The sequence below is a fragment of the Penicillium taxi genome (assembly GCF_028828555.1).
Source record: "Penicillium taxi strain IBT 34144 chromosome Unknown utg000005l_segment0_segment0, whole genome shotgun sequence".
Classification (NCBI taxonomy): domain Eukaryota; kingdom Fungi; phylum Ascomycota; class Eurotiomycetes; order Eurotiales; family Aspergillaceae; genus Penicillium; species Penicillium taxi.
In genome coordinates, this window is record NW_026643207.1 from 4,404,273 (window position 1) to 4,426,681 (window position 22,409).

At 38.8% G+C, this 22,409-nt stretch overlaps 4 protein-coding genes across 4 annotated transcripts; 1 reads left to right on the plus strand and 3 right to left on the minus strand.

The window, feature by feature from the left end:
- Positions 1-1,189: 1,189 nt before the first annotated feature.
- On the plus strand, positions 1,190-2,336 carry N7495_008914 (serine threonine kinase; the record flags this gene model as incomplete). The annotated part of the gene is made up of 2 exons (XM_057211565.1): positions 1,190-1,967; positions 2,020-2,336. The coding sequence occupies 2 exons, from the start codon at positions 1,190-1,192 to the stop codon at positions 2,334-2,336; spliced, it is 1,095 nt and encodes a 364-aa protein (XP_057061108.1).
- Positions 2,337-5,500: 3,164 nt separating this feature from the next.
- Positions 5,501-5,725, minus strand: N7495_008915 (uncharacterized protein; the record flags this gene model as incomplete). The annotated part of the gene is made up of 1 exon (XM_057211566.1): positions 5,501-5,725. The coding sequence occupies one exon, from the start codon at positions 5,723-5,725 to the stop codon at positions 5,501-5,503; it is 225 nt and encodes a 74-aa protein (XP_057061109.1).
- A 6,246-nt stretch (positions 5,726-11,971) lies between these two features.
- N7495_008916 (reverse transcriptase) lies at positions 11,972-12,518 on the minus strand (the record flags this gene model as incomplete). Its single annotated transcript, XM_057211567.1, has 2 exons — positions 11,972-12,091; positions 12,354-12,518. 2 exons carry the CDS (start codon positions 12,516-12,518, stop codon positions 11,972-11,974), a joined length of 285 nt encoding a protein of 94 aa, XP_057061110.1.
- Positions 12,519-22,207: 9,689 nt separating this feature from the next.
- N7495_008917 (uncharacterized protein) lies at positions 22,208-22,399 on the minus strand (the record flags this gene model as incomplete). The annotated part of the gene is made up of 1 exon (XM_057211568.1): positions 22,208-22,399. The coding sequence occupies one exon, from the start codon at positions 22,397-22,399 to the stop codon at positions 22,208-22,210; it is 192 nt and encodes a 63-aa protein (XP_057061111.1).
- Between the last annotated feature and the right edge of the window lie 10 nt (positions 22,400-22,409).

Below are 22,409 nucleotides of genomic sequence, written 5' to 3' on the forward strand. Positions count from 1 at the left end.
TATTCGCCGATCAGAGGATATGGCTTAGGAGAAAAATCAGGGCGACTGATCTTGATGCTGAGAAGCATTCAGACTAGGACGCACTGATGAACCACCCATAGGCAATACGCTACATCGCGAACTTCATGCACCAAACAGGTCTCCTTGGCCAGTTCCGGCATGTTGAAATTGAGCCAGATCCGGACGAGGATGACCAAGAACAGATAGGCCTAGCAGCTATAGGAGCAGGAGGGGAAGACGATGGGTAACGACACCGTGAAAACCTGGGCATCGAGCACCTAGGAATCGACATCGAAAACACAACAAGAACGCAATCGACGAAGGGAACAGAGGAAGACGCCAACTGGGGAGAGAATATAGAGATTCTATAGGAGGGGCATAAAGGGAAATGGAGGTGGGAAGAGGCAAGGGGGAAATTTACCTGTTGGGCAACTGCCTAGATTTTCTTTTGTATTTGATTTTGGGATGGCGTTGGACACAAGTTCTTGCTTCAGACGGATGAAGCGCCTGCATAGCATATATGCGACTAGTATAGCTCGATCGGGTTAATTGAACTTTGAATTGAATTGAATTGATGCCATAATCCTTCACACAAGCATGTAACATACGATGTTTCACCGATGGGAATCTAGTTTTGTATAGATGAAAAAAAATATCATCTGCACCATGTGACCGGTAGAATATACTTCGGCGAGTCGAGAGAGACGTCAGTAAATCACATATTCTAGATGAATTCTACTGGTAGAGTCAAGTAAGATGCTTGCTTCCTCTGAGATATCCATCTCCTATTCATGTCATTAGCTTTTTCTAACGGCCCGATACCACAGTCTGACAGAAGGGGCTTACAATTTGCAGGAGAGTGAGTTGTCTCTTGTGACCCTCGAAGGGCTTACTTTTACCGAATCATCCACAAATATTTTGAGGCGGATATAGTAGCTGGAAAACACCCTATTACATTTCTAAAAGCCGATCTTATGTTTGGGGCCAAAGCAATATCAAGACCAGAAAATGGGGCGAGATACGGCTTAGAGCGGAGAAGAAATGGGGCCAAAATATCAGGGATATAGGTAGAGATCTAAAGACTTATTATATAAGTCTTGGACCCTTGGAAATCTTCGCTATCTGCCATTATTAGTATTACTTTTGATCAAATTGAACTGATTAGCCTGTTAGAAGACGATTGAACAATATGGGCGCTTTCTACCAGATTTTTTTCCTTATACTAAGCTTCAATGCTTTCCTACCTTTCGCCTTCGCGGCTCATCGGTCCCTTCGACCGATTTATAAGCCTGATCTATTAAACCGCCGAGATGATGTACCCACTGCTCTCGACGGATGGGCTCTTTACAGCACTTACAATGACTACTGCGAAACCAACGATGATTCTTATGCAGAAGTACCTGATGCATCCTCACAAGGAACGGTCGATAATGCAGAGAAGCGCCTTACATACTATTCTGAATTCGATTGCGAAGACCGTACACTCACATGGAGTAGCCTGATTGCACAAACAGTCTATTCAAGTCTATTTAAAGCCAAGCTAGATGACTATGATCAAGATGTTGTGATGAAGCGAAGCCGGGGACAAGGACCTCTTATGCTACACGGTGCTTCGTTACAACAGCAGTTTTCTGGGGCTATAAATATCCTTGATGTTATTGATTACGTTTGGGTCAGCGCAGGGAGAAAGGCTGGATATCTGATCATGCCCTATATTTCAGATGGTTCGGTTGCGGATAAACTTGATACATATTCTGCCTCGGGCCAAGATACAGTCAACAAGGCCTTCAAACAGATTCTCACTGGTGTGAATGTTATTCAAGCTGCGGGAGTTATGCACCGTGATATCAAGCCCGCAAATGTTCTTATTGATGGTGACACTTTAAAACTCGCGGATTTCGATTATTCTCTCCAGAAAGACACATCAAACGAATATGCGATAGGCACTGATGGCTATATCGCTCCTGGTAAGCTCTAATAGAATCCCTTAACCAGTCTTGATACTAACTTAATATCTAGAGGTCGTTCGAATGACTACCTATGATATGAAAGTGGATACATTTGCCCTTGGAATGACCTGGATGGTGATGTCTGTACCATCTCTCGCAGACAACAACAATGAGAAACTGTTACTTCTATGGAAGTCTGTTCTCACTGAGAGGGATGGCAACACCTACCTGGAGGCCAGTCAGGTCGAGGATACCCTGAATTCATATGAAGTTTTACAAAAGGACGCTACATTGCGCAGCCTGATTGCAAAAACTCTTTGTGGACCTGACGAACGTTTGACCGTCGCAGAATTATATACCCAGTTTTCGAATGTGGCTGGAGTGTAATAGATACCCCGATGGATGATATCACAAATGGGTCAGATGATCTTTCATGGAAGGATGATAGAGGGATAATATCAATGGAGGAAACCTTTGCGTAATACAGGAAATTACATGGCAAATCTGTTGGTTAAACGGGAACATTAGAAAGGATAATATCTCCAACGTTTCCCGTATTTTAGCGCGTTTTGATCACGTCGCGTAAACCCGCTCTTTTATTTTATTTTTTATACCAACCATGGCTCCATTTGGCACTGAGATTAGTGGAAACCTTGGTAGAAATCAAGAACTTTCTACTGATCAACGCGCTGACATCCTCTTTGCCCTTGAAAATGGTGTGTCGCCTACTAACCTTGCTGCTATCTATGGCTGTAATCGTAGCACTATTTATCTATGTTACTCGCGACCGCTATAAAGCCACGAAAACCACTAAATCTCGCCCTAGAAGTGGACGTCCGCCTATCTATAACGAAGCTGCTAGAATATGGATATATCTAAAAGTGCGTCGAAATCCATTCCGGAGCTATAACGACTTTCTGCAAATACCAAGCCCGATCGACTTACAGAGAATCTTTGAAGCTTATTATGTTGCGACAGCCGTATAAGAACCAAGGTTGTTGACATATGGAAGCAGAACCGCTGAAGGCGGTAACCCTCGGTTTGGAATAACTACTTGGAGGAACCATTAATATCACGGCATCCCTGAACGATATGCATTCATCGCAAACGACACCCTTGAGCGATGTGTATTCGCGGCAGTGGTGTTCCTTCCGTCTTCACCGTCTCTTCTGTCTCCGACGAATGGTTACATTCGTCCAGGACGGAGGAACCCTCATGTACTATAAGTAGTTAGTTCTCCCCATCAATGAAAGACCAGACAGACTTCACAACAACTGCAATATTCAACTAGTAGGAATCCACTACCAAGATAGGTGGATTGTCTACGGTGTTGAGTAGCAGTTAGTTGAAGCTCACCAACTCCTTTCTACTGCAGTAAACTTCAATTCCCTTTTACTGCAGTAAGAAACCGAGCACTATTCTCAGTCATAATATTCGAATATTACCCTCGCGAGCGACAATATGGCTCAGGAGAAAAATTGGTACGACTAATCTTGATGCTGAGCAGCATTCGGACTAGGATGCGCTGATGTCCCACCCACAGGCGATCAGCTACATCGCGAACTTTATGCACCAAACAGGCCTGCTGGGCCAGTTCCGGTATGTTGAAATTGAGCCGGACTCGGACCAGGATGGCCACAAATCGATAGGCCTAGCGGCCATGGGCGTAGGAGAAGACGATGATGGGTAAACGACACCGTGAAAAACCTGGGCACCGAGCACCCAGGCCACGACATCAAAAATACACCATGAACAAGATCAACGAAGGGGAGCGGAAGAAGATGCCAACTGGGGAGAGAATACGAAGATTCTACAGGAGTTTGGCACCGGGAGAAGGAATATGGGACTTGGAATTTACCTGTTGGACAGCAGTCCTATTTCTTTTGTATTTGATTTCTAAATGGCGTTGAGCACAAGTTCCTGCTTCGGACGGTTGAAGCGCCTGCATAGCATATACGCGCCTAGTATTGCTCGATCGGGTTAATAGAACTTGGTATTGAATTGAATTGAATTGAGCAGCTCTTACCCATGCTATGTGTCGAAATATGGCCAATTTACTACTCCGATCACGAATTTCAACCACCACCAACACCTCTATTTCTATCGGTAAAAACTGGGTGACTAGGTTTATAAAGAGACATCCTGACCTTAAACCCCATCGACCACGTCGATATCACTATAAGAGAGCTCCCTGAGGATCATAGGATCATTTTACCATGGTTTAAGCTTGTTGAGAATACTATCGCGAAATATGGTATCCACTCTGATGATATTTTCAATTTTGATGAATCAGGTTTTGCGATGGGAGTAAATGGCTCTGAAAATGCTATTACCTCTGCTGAATACCATGGTCGGAGAGCAGTTTTACAGCCAGGAAACCACGAGTGACTGTGATCGAGACTATTAGAGCAAATGGAGATGCTCTTCCACCCTACCTGATTTTTAAAGGCAAGGTGTTTATGTATCGATGGTTTGATGGGCTACCGGAGAAAGCTAATTGGAGCTTAAATAAGAGCTTTAATGGCTGTACTAGCTTTCCGATCGGTCTATATTGCCTTGAAAGGCATATTATTCCTAATATAAGGAGTAGAAATGGTAAATTGTCTTTTGATATTCGATGGCCATAACTCGCATTTACAACCTGCTTTTGATGAGATATTGTAAAGCAAATGATATTATTGCTTTATTTATGCGCATCTCGTCTTTTACGGCCCCTTAATGTAGCCTGTTTTGGGTCTTTAAAGAGGGAATATGGAAAGGGTGTTGCGGAGCTAATGGGGCTCGGCATCAATTCTATTGAAAAATATGATTGCCTCCCTCTCTTTAGAGGTGCCCGTGATATTGATTTTAAAGCTAGCACTATAATTAGTAGCTTTAGAGTTGCTGGTTTAGTGCCTTTGAACCCATCAGATGTACTTGATAAGCTGAATATTCAGCTTTAAAAGTCTGCCTCACATTGAACTGAATCCTGAGCGCCCTCTATCTCCTGGCACCGACGACAACGATGATACAATTTGGAACATCAAAAAACTAGAGCAATCTAAATCTCGCATCGATTCTGCTCTAGTATCTTCAAGCTCAATACCATCGCCTGGAAGGAGAGCTTACCAGAGCTTTCTCGGGAGATGGTCATCCACGTTAGATACTAGAAAAGCTTATAAAATCGAAATTTCCTGTCGATTTAAATCTAGGACCTTCCTCTGATTTATACTCCTCAACTATAAAGCGAGAGATTCAGAAGCATAATGATTGGTCCAAATTATTCGAATTTGGATCTAAAAGAACTAAACCAGTATTTTTAAAGCTGTTACTTATATTATAGTAGTAGTAGTAGTAGTAGTATTAACGTCGGGCGGGAGGGATTGTGCTAGCCTCGATCCCTCCCCGGAACCTCCCTAAGGGTATTTCAACGCTCAGCGTCGGCGGACCGAGCTGAGTGTCTGATCTATGCTAAGGCCTTATGGGCCCATCTTCTTACATTTTGCCCCCTCCGTTCGAGGCTTCCCCGTTCGGTGGTTCTAGTGAATAATACAAATAAAGGAAACGGCAAACTAGTTGGCGCCATGGTGTCGACCCAGTGGTATCTCAAGGAGTCTCACTCCGCTGTAGTCCCATCTCGTAGGTGTCCATCCCTTTACATCCAGGCCCCCTCTCGGTGTCTCCTTTGCTGAAGAGGGCAGAGCTCCGCGTCGGCGGAGGGAGAGGTGTAGTAGGGGAGGGGGGCGTATTTTAGTGTAGGATGGTGATGTCTGGTGCGCGAGGCACCGTACTATCATGCTTTGCCGGCCTAGCTGGGGCTACCTGGTGCAGATCGTTGAGTAGAAGCCAGTTACCTCCAGGAGGTCTTTGAAGTCTCCTGGCTTCAGGGATTGTAATTATCTGACTGCTTCTTCCTTAGTGGTAGGGGGAGTTCTCGGCCGTAGAGACCACTGGTTGAAAGTGCCGTGCGTCTTACGACAAAGCGCTATGTGCTCTGGTGTCTTTTTCTGTCCGCATGAGCACTCGAGCTTAGCATCGTCGTGGTGGAATTTGCGATGGTACCAATCGAAGTCCCCATGGCCGGGCCTAAATACGAGCCACCTATGGAGGGTGGGCCTTCTTAGGTCGAGGGCCACTGTGGGCTTGATATGATATTCCGCGTGGTCCGCCCACTTTATGGACTTATATTATAGTACTCGCTTTAAAAGCTCTATTACGCATAACAGGGAAGATATTTAGTAAATAATCTTTATCGATCGAATCAACACTAAAAAGTACATTATTTGATGCTATGGCGTCATAAAGCTTCTTTGAAGGCAAAAAACAACCTATGATTGAAATACTATGGAAGATGTAGTGCATATAATGCATATAAAATACAATATTATAGCTTTATCTATAAATCTGATCAAATTCAGGGGTAGTAATATCAAAGGCAAAATTTATTTACCTCTTGGCCTAATACTTACTATATTTTCAATGATTTTCTTGCCAACTTAAACCATCGTATAATGATTTCTAAGATTTTGAACATCAGCTCTTCTATCATAATATTTCCGAGAGAGACGTGACGAGTAAGTAATAAAGCCTATCAACTAGTTATTAGCAATTAAATTGAATTGAGTGATTTTGTTTGAAGCTATATATTAAATGAAAAGGACCCTATTAGAGTTGAATAGAGAGATTCTAGTAACTATGCATTGATTAGAAGCTCATTTAATCCTTGATAATTAATTATGTACTAGAATAGATTTTAAATAAATCGTCTTTTTCGATAGTAATAGGTCTAATCTTGAATCGAGAGTAACCAAGACAATTATTTTAACACTATGTCTAAAAGGTTATAAGAGATGAGGCGAATAAAGTAGTATTAGTATATATTAGCATAATATCGCTATCTTTATAATCTCGATTAAGTTCAGATGTGATATAGCTACTATAGCTATCTAGGATTAGAAAGCCTATGGCAACCAATCTTTTATATTTACTAATAATAGAAATAAAGAGCTTCTAGAGCTAACGAAGCTCAATTTAGTCTAACACAAAGGGATTTATTACAGCTAGCTTTGGTTTTTTACCTAGATTAGCTGTGTATAAGGTCCTAATTGTGATATTTCGTTTGAACAGGATTGACGTAAGGTAGACGCGCCTAACTATATATATGAAGTTAATCCTACATGAGTGGCGCACGCATATGAGTGCACCTAGAACACCATATTAAATTCGAAAAAATTCAATGTCATATCTCAACAACCACCTGTCCAAATAATTTCAAATCGTGAATTTGGATTATTTCTAGTTGATCAGATGAATGGGTGTAAAGATTGGGAAATCATTGAGCGAAGTGTAGGTGAAGCTAAAATAGATACATTATACTGTAATTTATAGTAATATTTGATACTACTAGAATTAATATATCTAATTTAATTAAAATGAGTTGATTTTTTATAGATATCATTATTATTGTATCTGACTATATATTTAAATCGTATCAGTGTTATTGTTGTTGAGATATGACATTAAATTTTTTCGATTTTACTATGGTGTTCTGGGTGCGTCACTCATATGTGTGCGCCACTCATATAGGATTTACTTTAAAATAACTATGGAAGTGAGCATTATCGCGAGAGAAGTCTTATTATAATTATTATAATAGGCTAGTGGCTTAATAAAGATAGTTTGTTGGCACCAACTTGCTAGATATATATATGCTTAGTCGTAGCCATTCACAATCATAGAGATTATAATTCTAAATCATATCCTCGCGAATAGTTTTTAACTAGATTAAACAATTTATAAATAATGATAAGATTGTCTTCATGTGTAAAATATATAATTTTGATGTAGTAATTTTGAATTTAGGTGTTCGTTTAACAAATTTAGTGATCTAGGCTTGGCTGATAGTAATAGATATAGAGAAACGTATTATTGAAGCTATAAGCACCTTCAAAAATGGAGATTACCCTTCAATGTCATTAACTGCGCGAGCTTTTGATGTAAACTATCAACGGTTTCGACGACGCGTCCAGGGTGGTAAATCGCTATTCGAGAGGCCACCAAATGGACGCAGACTTGGTGAAGCTGAGGAAATGTCTCTTAAGAACTAGATTGATTATCGTGATCAAATTGGAATGCCTCCAAAATTTGAACAGCTCTACGCAGCTGCTGAAAACATCTTTAAAGCTCTAGATCCTTCTCCACCACCTTTAAGCCAAGAATGGATCAAACGTTTTCTAAAACGCAACCCTGGGTATCGAAAGATGCGCCGAAAATCTCTTGATATTGAATGTGAGCGAGCCTTTGATAAATCAGCCATTAAATATTGGTTTAGAAGCTATGAAAAAGTGATTGAAGATTATGGTAGTGAATCATCTGATATCTATCACTTTGATGGGACTGCCTTCCAAACTGGGGTTGGAAAAGACAAATGGATCATTACTCGAGCCAAAGAAGAAGATTATTTCTAATACGAACACCAACCAATCGAGAGTCTATTACTGTGAGTGAAGCTATATCAAGTGATGATTTTAGCGTCCCACCGGTGGTCATTCTCTCAGCTAAATAACTATATTTACGCTGGTTTAGTAACCTAAATGATGATGATATCGGCCTTACCATTTCTGAAAATGGTTATATGACAATGGTTATATGACCGATGCATTAGCATTGTCATGGATTCAACACTTTGAAAAATCCACACAGTCGCGTACCAAAGGCACCTGGCGATTCTTATTATATGATAACTTTGGATCACATCAGACAATGGAGTTGATAGAATATTGTGAAAAGCATAAGATTTTACATTCTTTATCCCTCCTCATTCAAGCATCTACTCCAGCCTTTAGATGTTGATGTGTTCAATGTCTACAAAAATTGGCATTTAGAGACAATTAAAGATGCGATAGAGTCTGGAACAACCAAATTTACTAAAGATCATTTCTTGGCTGCGCTTCATTCAATTCGACAAAAGAGCTTTAGAATATCAGTCTTTTTTTGATATAATAAGTAAATTCTTAGATAATGTCGTAAGATATGGGTGACTTCCTTTACACGTGTATTCGTAAGAACTGCAGTTGTAGAGATGATGTGAAGTGTAGATTCTACTACTGCTAACTGAAACTAAAGAAGACCTCTGCCCCACTCATTTGGGAGGCTGTGTCCAATGGGAGTCGCTGGTGGAATCATCCAATCAGAAAGGATGATTCCGACTTCCCATATTCGGACAGATAATGATTTGTATAATATGAAGTAGATTATGAATAAACTAGCAGAATATTCTATAGGCATGAGATATTGTTGCGACAGCCGAGAAACAAGGCCATCAACAAACGGAAAGTATTTCGGCCGAAAAGCTTCTGCCAAGGCAGTGACTCCCGGTTCGGAATACCCACTCGGAGGAACTAGATTAGTATCTCACGGCATCCTTGAACGATATGCATTCATCGCAAACGACACCCTTGAGCGATGTGCATTCGCGACAGTAATGTCCCGTCTTCACCGTCTCTTCTGTCTCGGACGAATGTTGACATTCGTCTAGGGCAGAGGGGCACCCATATACTAACTAGCTAGTTCTTTCATCAATGAAAAAGCAGACTTTACAACAACCACAATATTCAGTACTGTAGATACCACTACACTTGGTGGTTTGTCTACGGTGTTGAGTAGTGGTTCGTTGGAGCTCAACTATTGTTCTCAGTTACAAGCGACTAGCTAGCTAAGCTAGCTAAAGTGAGCAACAGATATATAACTATTGGAATATTGTATACTCCACTAGACGTTACAAATAAGATGAAAATAATTAAATTATAGTATTATGTAAGGTTGAAGTCGCCTGAAATACCTCTAAGTTGCAAGTAATAAAGTTATCTAAACACTACTTAAGTTTTAGGTTGGTTGAGATTAGGAAGCATGGAAGGTTGAACAAAAAGCTTGAAAAATAATTCTTTTTGTTTAACTATAGTTTATTCTCTCATCCATGCTATCTTGATATCAAATATATATATCCTTACTAGGATCTAGGGATGGTCGTCTTGGTGATTCGGGAACTTGGTGAAGCAGGGGAGCCTAAAACAACCATCGATGTGACAAGCGTGAGCAATGGCGAACTTGGTGATACAAGACCTCGGTGATATATGTAAGGTCGGGATTTAAAAAGGAGTAAATGATTTAATCTAACCATAGCGTCATCGTCCTATCAATATATTCATCTTAATAGGAACCTATAGTTACTGAACACTCACTATGCCGCTCTTTGAAAAGATAAAATTTACATTATAAGATATTCAAGCTATAACAGATAGGTAATATCTAAAACTTACTTCCTATAACACACCAATTTTATTTTTATCACTCGACCAGTTCTTCATAGGAAACCGAGGCGTGTATAGAGGAGTTCAGGTGTACAGTAAATATTTGCGAGTGTATATACGTGTAGCCTACCTCTATCTTAGTTAAGGTGATACTTTAATATATATATAATTTTCAACTATAATTTTATATATTTTCTTTCTATTTTGATCATTTTTGTGAATTGAATACTGATAAAATGAAATTAGCATATATATATATATATATATATATATATAGGCTTCCGTGGACCTTAGGCTATAATGTGTCAGGCTGTTGATCTCTCCAGAGTTTTATTGCCACTCCTTATTGCTGCGGAAGCTGTCATATAGAATCATGCTTAATTTTGTACTCAATTCTATATTTATTTTATGCTTAGTTTTATACTCAATTCAAACTCCACACTCATCATCTATTTCTGGTAACCATAATCCTAGTAAAAGACTTTGAACTTACACCATAACCCTCAGTCGTCATTAATCAATACCTTCTTCCACTTCCGTCGCATCTTATCTGAATGAGCTTTATCATTAAGCTTATACTCTTTTAGCTTCATATCGTTGACTTGATCAGAAGTTGTGATACCTGTGATGCTTGCGTAATGATGAGAAGCATTATATCGGGTGTGGTGTGCTTCCATGATAGGTTTGGTTATGTCAAATTTCCGCTGCAATTCTATGGCTAGAGAGAGTAGTAGCCTGGGCCTCTAAGCAGGTAATAGATTCGCGGTTGGTGACAGAGCCATTAGATAACTTCTTCTTTGGCTCTCTTATAATGATCTATTGGTCTCTTCTAATACTTATTTAGAAGCTAGTCTAGTCAAAATTATAGATATCCTGTTAACAAATACTATATTCTATAATAACACACTTATTTATAGTCTTTGAACCATCGCTCAACATCAATTGCTTATCGGCGTCGACGATGGTATCCAAGATGATGTTTAAGAAAGCGTTTTAACCAATGGTCGCCGAATTATGGTGGTTAGTAGTTGATAAATTCGTAAAGAGCTACTTCCTAAGCTAATTCTTAAGCAGAGTTAAGCTTACGACCATTAGGTTGTAATAGTGATTTTCCACCATGCCAACGCCAATGATGATGATGATGAATTCAATTGACCCGATTTAACTGACTATACTCAAAGCATGCCGTTATGCGGGGATGCGTCGCAGCCTGCTGCGGTGCTGAAAGGCGTGTCCAGCGCTTAGGAAGGGACATTCCCCTTCCATCGAATGTAAAAACGCAGAAACCTCTAACTAATTACATACAATAAGAATAAAGGAAATGCCAAACAATAATGGGGAGTCAAGTCTCCAACTACTTCAACTATAGTTCTGCGTGTTCTCCGTGGAGCCACGCTTCCATCTAATCTCCTTCTCTCCTGGCAGAAAGTTGACCGCCCTTTCGGTAGCGGAATAAGTGGTGGCCCCGCATCACCGAGGTCTTATATCACCAAGCTCGCCATTGTCCACGCTGCGTTGTCACATCGATGGTTGTTTTATGCTCCCTTGCTTCACCAAGTTCCCGAATCACCGAGACGGCCAACCCTTCATTCTTCTATCCACATCTTCTAGCACCCGTCAGATTGCTGTTATTATGCCATATCGTTTCGTGAGGAGGCCACCGTTTCCTGGCGGTGGGCTCTGTTTGGGCAACCTTTAGGGGTTTTCCCCACATATTACCTTTTATGTGCTTTCTTATCTTGCATCATCGCGTTGCTCTGTGAGTGGTTTGTTGTCCACTGGATCTGGTTCCACGCCCATGGTGCCGTCCTCTGCATGGTGGAACTGGCCTAGTAGGTGTGTGTCTCGTATGAACTCAGAGATCGCTGGGACCGCTGGTTTCGCAGATTAGTTTTTTCATAGCCAATGGCTAGTGAGAGCTTATGTTCCTGTAGGGTCGCTTGTAGGATATCGCGGGCTTCATTAAACAGAGGGTATTCTAATAGCATATGTTTTGGCGTCTGATTCTCAAGGTCGCATACACATCGAGGTGAATCCTTAGCCTTGATCTTAGAGAGGTAGGAGTTCATATCAATAATGCGGTAGCTCGCCGGATTCCTGACCAGAATTCTAGGACCTTTTTCGTGGGCATCTGAATGAGTCGCTTCGTTGCTTTAGCGACCTTCTGCTTTTCCCACTGTTTTTCCCACGCGAGCTTAGCCTCTTGGCGGATAACGCGTTTACGTGCAGCAAGTTGGATAATGTGTTGATGGGGAGGGTGGCCGTTAGGAGAATGTGTCATGGTTGCTGTGTCCTTTGTCGACTATCTTGTTGCCCAGGATGTTAGTGTGCGCTAGAACCTAGCGGAGCTCCACACCAATGCTGTGCGCTCTAAACCATTATAGGTGGCTTTCGTATCTAGCCTTAAGCTATTCAAAATATATATTCAGTCTTCTTATTAGATCGTCTTATATAGAGTATTTAGGTATTTAGTTACTAAAAAATATAGTAGTATCCTATATAGCTGTAACGGGACGATACTACAGGAAAATGGGCGCTATAATAGTCCGATATGATTCAAAAAGGATTAACTAAGGACTAGAAAACAGTGATCAAGGCAAGAGTCCGATATAAGCGGGAAAGGTCACGTGACGTACCACAGCCAAACTCGTATGGCGCTGTGACTCACCTGTAATAATAGTGAAATTTCGATATCTTCTATATAACTTACAGGAATATTAAGCAGTAAGCTTTATTAAAGGGATTAGTTTCTAAGTCTCTATCTCTTAAACCTATGACAATTAGTGAGATCTATAATTAAACTGAGATAGGCGGCTACTTCTAGGCTCTAGTCTATAGTCTTGATATTGAATAGAGCGCTTTAATTAATATATACATAAATAATAGTTCTAGGGTAATACTAAGTTTGTCGAACTTTCCGAGAGGGAAAATATGGAGAAGTCTGAGTTTCATTCAAGTATGGAGATAGACTAAATACACGGCTTAGCTAGCCCACTTTCAGGGCTAATTACCCCTCCTTATGTATGACTCATCTAACCGTAGCATCTTAGTTCAACACAAATTATATATGATTTTAGGTATTTTTGATTCCTGAATTTGATGCTGAAATAATCGCTGCTTATATAGTCTTTAATAAATATTAAAGTAAATACTATATGAGTGGCTCACCCAGAACACCATATTAGATTCAAAAAATTGAATGTCATACATATCTCAACAACCACCAATTCAAATAATTTAAAATCTTGAATATGGATTATTTCTTGTTGACCAGATAAATGGATGTGAAGAAGCATTAGGAATCATTAGGTGAAGTGTAGGTGAAGCTAAAATAGATAATTTATACTATAATTTTTAGTAATATATGATACTGCTAGAATTAATCTATCTAATTTACTTAAAGCGAGTTGATTCTTTATAAAGATCGTTATTGTTATATCTGACTTTATATTTAAATCTTATTACTGTCATCGTTGTTGAGATATGACGTTACATTTTTCGATTTTACTATGGTGCTCTGGGTGCGTCACTCATACGTTTGCGCCACTCATATAGGATTTAATTTATTTGGATATCAAATTCCACTCATTATAATAGCGAATTAATATATGGTGATAGAGTTACGAATTTTAAAAATAGCAGGTTATAGATTAGAAAGGAGAATAGAATTTAGAAGCCACTACGTATGGCTAAAGCTAATCTTAAATTCAGAACTAGCCAGACAAAACCTATAAACAAAATTCTTAAGGGAGCGTAAAGAAGAATCGAGAATAAAAAGTTTTCGAGCTATAATGTCTGAACCCGAAAGGGTATCGGGCTTATACGTTGACTAATCTGCTTTATAAGGTATTTCACATGCGAGTGGTAAAATACCATAGTATACTCGAAAAAATGAATGTTATATCTCACCAGCTGCGAATTTAAATCATCACGTCTCTTCAATTTGTGTTGTAGTAATTATTACTATACATGGACAGCCCTTTACTGATTGCTAGGAAATCATTGAACAGCGTGGAGTAAAATTCAAGATACAAAGATGACAAATCACGATGTCATCATAATCCGGTATCATATTTTTTCAAGTGAATTAATTATTTATAAGGACTCTTGTCCTTAATATATTGAAAAGTTGAATCTTGTAAAAGTCCTTATTAATAAATGACATTCAATTTTTCGAGTTCACTATGGTATTTCAGGGTTGACCGCTCGATGGTGTTCGTCACTCACATGCGTTTTATCTTGATAATTGTCGCTAGAAAGGGCGATATTGTACTGAGAATATTGTTCAAGTTTACTGTAGTAGAATCAAGGGTTGTTGAGCTTCAAAAAACCGCTACTCCACACCGTGGAAAATCCACCAGGTATAGTGGTATCTACAGTACTGAATATTGTGGTTGTTGTAAAGTCTGCTTTTTCATTGATGAAAGAACTAGCTAGTTAGTATATGGGTGCCCCTCTGCCCTAGACGAATGTCAACATTCGTCCGAGACAGAAGAGACGGTGAAGACGGGACATTACTGTCGCGAATGCACATCGCTCAAGGGTGTCGTTTGCGATGAATGCATATCGTTCAAGGATGCCGTGAGATACTAATCTAGTTCCTCCGAGTGGGTATTCCGAACCGGGAGTCACTGCCTTGGCAGAAGCTTTTCGGCCGAAATACTTTCCGTTTGTTGATGGCCTTGTTTCTCGGCTGTCGCAACAATAATCTCATTATACATACATTTTATCGAAGACCTATGTGTAGGTAATAATGTAGTTGTAGTCTTCAATCAACGCAGTACTATGGTTGAAGCCACCAAGGGCTTGACTCACCCTCGTTATATGATATTTCCTTTGTTCTCGTCGTGTTTATTATGTCTTTTGCGCTTTCACATTCGATGGAAGAGGAATTCCCCTTCCAATGCGCTGGAAGCACCTTTTAGCACCGCAGCAGGCTGCGATGTATCCCCCCCCCCGCATAACAGCATGCTCTAAGTATAGTTAGTTAAATCGGGTCAATAGAAGGAATTCATCATCATCATCATCCTAGTCTTGAATGAAATCTGATAAATCTCGTTAGAAAAACTTGTCAACTCAAATAACCCTTTCTATTATTTAAAGTAAGCTTTTAATCTAGTTCAGTTGATTACATTTTTCTTTATTAAAGGCATCCCATCTTAATAAGCCTTTTAGCTTCGATATAATCATTATCCATTATATTAACAGATGGTGTCGTTCCCTGATCCAGTATTTCCTTTTAAATTAGAAACAGAAGAGTAGATACAACTAGTAATATAGAAAATAGTAAGATATCACCTCAAGATTGTTACTAATTGAAAGTATATACAAAAGGCTTGAATTAATTAAGTATTACGAATTCAAAATTTTATTCAAACATTACGATCACTTTCTAAGGATGTTTTTCTATCCGTCCTACTAAATCTCTAGCCATTCACTAGAATTCATAAATAGAGTTTATTCAGTATTTGGTGTTTCAACTTTATTAAAGAGACTTCTAAATTTCCTCTATATAATTCTCGAAATTTAGCAAATTTATCCGAAAAATTAAGATAGATCGAGTAAATTTTCATAGTAAATTTTTCGAATTCAATAGCAGCTTACTTACGTACTATATCTCTAACATATTATTAACCTGATTCCCGGTCGGCTTGTCACCCAATAAAATTGTCTCCATAACAACTCTATTTTCAAACAAACACTATGTATGTCTCCAATGTGCTCAGAAAAACGACAGAAGAGATTATTGGAGACGAAGTGACGTATCTTATTAGCAATTCAAGCTATAGACAATGGTCGATGTCCTTCTGTTGCAGCTGCTGCACACTCATTTAATGTACCAAGATCAACCCTATGTGCTAGAATGAAGGGCACTCCAAATCTATGGGAAATGAAACCAACTGGCCATATGTTTGATTAAGTTGAAGAAGAATCGATGGTTAGTCTCTATGTATACTCCTAGAGAGGTGCAGGCAGCTCTTACCCCGCTATGTTCTACGTTCAGAGATCTGGCCAATTTTTTAGTCCGGTCGCGTTTTTCAACCACCTTTTCTATCAACAAAAACTGGGTAACAGGCTTTGTTAATCATCGTGAAAACCTGTCTTCATTCACATCTCTCTCAAAAGCATGATTGATAGGAGAGCTGAAGCTCAAGACCTTAGAATCATTGTACCATGGTTTGAACTAGTTCAAAACACCAAAATCATCAATATGGGATAGATTCGTACGATATCTTCAACTTTGACGAATCTGCCTTCGCGATGGGAGTAAATACGACCTAAAAATCATTACATCTTCTGAATATCATGGTCAGAGAGTTGTTTTACAGCCTGGGAATCACGAATGGGGCACTATTATTGAAGCTATAAGGTCTTCTAGAGAAGATCTTCCGCCCTACATCATCTTTAAAGGAAAGGTTTTTTTGGAATGGTGGTTTCCTATGCTCCCTAAGGGGGTAAAGTGGCAAATCAATCTTAGCCTAAATGGATGGATTCAATTTAATTCAATACCAAGTTCTATTAACCCGATCGAGCAATACTAGGCGCGTATATGCTATGCAGGCGCTTCAACCGTCCGAAGCAGGAACTTGTGCTCAACGCCATTTAGAAATCAAATACAAAAGAAATAGGACTGCTGTCCAACAGGTAAATTCCAAGTCCCATATTCCTTCTCCCGGTGCCAAACTCCTGTAGAATCTTCGTATTCTCTCCCCAGTTGGCATCTTCTTCCGCTCCCCTTCGTTGATCTTGTTCATAGTGTATTTTTGATGTCGTGGCCTGGGTGCTCGGTGCCCAGGTTTTTCACGGTGTCGTTTACCCATCATCGTCTTCTCCTACGCCCATGGCCGCTAGGCCTATCGATTTGTGGCCATCCTGGTCCGGGTCCGGCTCAATTTCAACATGCCGGAACTGGCCCAGCAGGCCTGTTTGGTGCATAAAGTTCGCGATGTAGCGGATCCCCTGTGGGTCTAAAAGGATGGCCTAGCGATACTATTGGTGTTCATTGGCTAAAGATACACTTTATTCCTAATATTAGGAATCGAAGAGGTAAAATTTGCCTTTTCATATTAGATGGTTATAATAGCCATCTGACCCCTGAATTCATTCAAAATTGCGAAGAGAACGATATTATCGTACTTCAATAATGTCTTTAAAGCTCTCTGGACATTCGAAAAATTAGCAAAATCGAAATCTCGCATCAATTTGGGTCTCGAATCATCACTTGATTTGATTCCATCATCTACTAAAAGGACGATTCGAAAGCATTACTCAACACCATCCGATCAGTTAGTTCATCATATTTTTTACATGATCGCTATGGCCATTTTGGAGAGATAAACAATCCGCTACTAGATTGGTGGATCGTCTACGGTGTTGAGTAATGGTTTGTTGCAGCTCGACTCTTCGTTTTACCGCAGTAAAACTTGAACATGATTCTCAGTCATAGTATTCGAATCTCATCCTTGCGAGCGACAATTTCTAAAAAGATAGATGAGTCAGATATTATTGATATAATGAAAATATATAAAAAAGAAATTAAATATGGTCACAATTAAATATATCCCACACCTTAAGTAAACTATCAATTCTGTATTACAGGTTGAAAAAATATAGATTTATTCCTTTCAATAAGCTGAGTAATTATTCTTTTATCTCACCCCTCAATCAAGATAAACCATTCCTTTTGCCTTGCTTCAAATTTCAATCTTTCCAAATAACATCTAAATCAATAAAATACATGATTTGGAAAACATTCAACAACATATCTGTCGCTGGAAAGGGCGATATTCAAATATTATGACTGAGAATATTGTTCAAGTTTACTGCAGTAGAATCAAAGAGTTGGTGACCTCCAAGTAACTGCTACTCAACACCGTAGACAATCCACTAAGTGTAGTGGTCTCTACAGTACTGAATATTGCAGTTGTTGTTAAGTCTACTTTTTCATTGATGAAAGAACTAGCTACTTATAGTATGTGGGTGCCCCTCTGTCCTGGACGAATGTCAACATTCGTCCGAGACAGAAGAGACGGTGAAGACGTGATATTACTGTCGCGAATGCACATCGCTCAAGGATGCCGAGATATACTAATCTAGTTCCAGTCACTGTCTTGGCAGAAGCTTTTCGGCCGAAATACTTTTCGTCTGTTGATAGCCTTGTTTCTCGGCTGTCGCAACAATATCCGTTTACTTATTATAAACACACATTATATTAGCAATCATATGAAATTTTGAAAGCGTTTAATCTAAAATAAAATCTTTGATCTGTCTTGATTTTTTTCCAACGGACATTTATTTAAACTCAAGATTGAAAATCAATACAAAGACGATCATTTTTTAGCTTGATTCACCCTCATTGTTTGGCATTTCCTTTGTTCTCGTTGTATTTATTTAGTTAGGGGTTTCTGCGTTTTTACATTCGATGGAAGGGGAATGCCCCTTCCTAAGCGCTGGACACGCCTTTCAGCACCGCAGTAGGCTGCGGCGCACCCCCGCATAACAGCATGCTTTCAGTATAGTCAGTTAAATCGGGTCAATTGAATTCATCATCATCATCATCATCATCATCAACGATCACTTTTTATAGAGTAGTTTTTAGCTTAGAAATCATATGTACACTATAAATAGACATATCCAATTAGTAGAGCTCTACATCAGACGGTGTCTTATTGATATCAAAGTTTTAAATGCAAGGACTATTTTCTTGAAATATCTTCTTCCATGAAGAATATAAATCAAATAGATTTTGTATTATATTCTACATCCCAACATATATAAGTTCAGAAGGACTTTATCGATCGTAATTTCCATTGCAGAAGATACACCGAAGATAATCTGTCGCTGTGTGAATCTAGTGTATATAATTTATTGACTATAATTGTAGAGCTATAATAATCATTATAGGATGAGAATTAGACTTCATCTATCTTATTGGTATTCGAATATCAAAAGTAGTAGAAATTATAGATCTAGGAATTACTATTTCATAAAACTTAGTTATGTTTCTTCTCGAAATTGCTAGGCAGGATTTCTGTTCTCAAAGAATAATACTAAATATTAAATTTTCTATTTTACTTAAAAATCATATATAAAAAACCTGGTAAATAATTCTATATCAATAAAACATACATATATAAGTATTTATCATACTATTATTAATTTTCACAATATAGGAAGAATAAGGGATATGGATACAGGACTGGAACAGCTTCTGGACATAATATTCAAAATAATTATCAATAAATATCACATGTGTATGAATAGGAAAAACTCATTAAAAAATTGATTGACTCTAAAGCTAAGATAGTCCCAAAAACTACTACTAATAAAAAAAACTTCCTAAGATTCGCTAGTCTTTTGCTTAGGACAGCAGTTCTGGGCGGAAGTTATATTACTGATCCAAAAAACTAATATGAGCTTGCAACATGCAGGATTAGTCCTGAAACTCACTTAATATAGTGGCGATTTGATAGTCATAAAATCTATAAAATAATGTTAAAACTTTAATACCTCTGAAAATTTTCGAAACCTAGTTAGTAGAAATAGTCCTTTTATATAAGAGAAATAATAGATATCTGTGTCTTACGACTTCCTTGAAACATTACTTGTTGAGAGATGTGATGCTATTGTTGGATTCTACAATTCTTCAGAGTTGATGACTGGAAAATAAATAATTGAGCAGAATTCCAGATTATTAATTATACCATTTCCCTTAACTCTTCCTTCCATCATATCACTATATTACTTGGGTTTTACGCTAATCAATTGTAATTTGGGGTTATAGTGTAGTCCTTCGCTGCTACTCTAGGTTCCCTACGGCATCAAGTATAGGATTGAGCATAAATGCGGTTTCAAATATATATAATCTAAGCATGTTATGGACCATAGAACGAATCATACAATTGATCATGGAATCAAGTATGGCATATATTAAGGAATGGAGCATAGAATAGAGTATGGCATTATAAAGCATAGTGCTAATTATGGAATTGAGAATGATTTCATATTGACCGGCTCCATGGTAGTGGCCTCCAGAGGGCCAGCGGAGCTGCATTTTAAAAATGCTAGCTTAACAACCTAAAGCACTATATAGCCTGCGGGATGCGAAAGACTAGTATAATATGGATTAACTTATAGTCTATAAGATCTAATTAAGGAATTTGTACACATAAAGTAAATCAATCATATACGAGCGGCGCACACATGCGAGTGGCGCACCCAGGACACCATAATAAACTCGAATAAATTGAATATCATATGTCAACAACCATCCGTTGAATTGACTTCAATTCTTGAATTTGGATCATTTATAGTTGATAAAATAAAACATAGAAGAAGGAATATAAAATCGTCAATTAAAGTGTAGTTAAAGCTAAGATAAATAAATTACATCGTAATTTATGGTATCACTATAATCCATCTAATTAATTTACTTAAAATGAATGACATCTTTATAAGGATTCTTATGACTTTATCTCACCTAGTATTGATTCTTATGAGAGTTATGTTGTTGAGATATGATATTTAATTTATTCGATTTTACTATGGTGTTCTAGGTGCGCCACATGGTTGTGTGCGCCGCTCGTATGTGATTTACTTTAGTTCATGATAAAAGTTTGTCTCAGCCTTCCTATAATGACCAGTTAATGCGGTTGTATTATCTTGTTTAGAATACCGTATCATTATCTCTCTTTACTATGTTTTTTTTCCATCTTTCATCCCATTTTCAGAATTAAGTCATATTCTTCCTTTACTAGACTATCTTCTCTCTAGTCTGGTATCGTATGATCTGGAGACTGAACATTTCCACCGCCTTGGTATTCATCCCATCGTTCAAAATGCTCACGTAAGGCTCTAGCTCTATAGTTGATACCAGAAGTTAGAATCCTAGCATGTTATTGAGCAATATGATCTCTGTTATTCACATTGGGGCAAAGAATCTCGAAGTCAATTAATTGTCACTTAGATTACCATAACATAGCCTATTTTATCGTCGGATGCGAGAGCTACTTTAAAACGAAGGGTTTAGGGAAACTGGCTCGATTTTATAGCTATGCTAATAGATGATGATGGATAAATTCTTATGTCGTGGGCAGGTTGTCCAGGGGTGCTTATAGTCTACACTGTGTACTTTTAGACGTCCGATTTTTCAAAACCCTCATTTGTTGACATGATACATACTACGAGAAAATACTCTGATAATACTGAGCGTTTTCGGTCAATTGCCATATGGTTGGTCAAAATGGACCAATTCTAAGTTGAATTCCATGTATTCATCACCAAACTTTATACTAAGGTTCTGTACGCCAAATGAATCGACTAGGAGCCATAGTCTTCTTTAAGGGCTGAGATCCCTCTAATCAAAGTTGCCTGTATGATATTGGCCAAGGCTGACTCTGGCTAGATCAAGATTCTCATCGTACATTACTTTTGATGTTTATACAGAATGGGAGTAACAACGCATGATATAAATATAACAGCGAAACTTGTGGTCTCTAGTCAACTGGATTCCAAACAGAGCTGAAACAAGATTGACAACAAAATCACAGAACTAAACCTATCACTCTCTACAGTAACCTCATCACTTTAACGACATGATCCTATAAAATCAGGTGTACACCGGAGACACTGACCATCTTCATGAGTAAGATCAACACCCTAGTTCTGGGTCACCCCTAGTTTTGAACCGAAATGTAAAATTACAAAAACCCGAAAATTTTCCCATCAGACATTGTTATGTCTGAAATTCAAACATCATGTCCTATAGAGTGGCCCTAGCTATAGCATCTGAAGCTCTCTTAGCTTCTTTTTCTGGCTCCTTCTGTCATTGGCGCTCTACTAAAGTTTCAGCCTCCAGCTGTGCTGCTTTGGTATTTTATGTCTAAAAACCGTATATTAGGGTCTATAGTAATTCTCTACTTCTTTTTCTGACTCTGAGAAAGGTCTCAACTTAAGAAGTAAGCTTAGAAATTAGAGCTCCACCAGCTGCATGTCTAGCAGTAGGAGTCCAATAGCCTTGCCTGCATTTTCGAGAGCAACGCTTGGATCTTGAGTCAAATTTTGTTGTTTTTGAAGGACCGCCTTAACCTTTTGTATACGTTGGTGGCTCTGGGGTGTAGCGAGGATCATATCTGAAGGGTCTTGAGAAAGAAGAGGGGTCATTTGGCGTTTT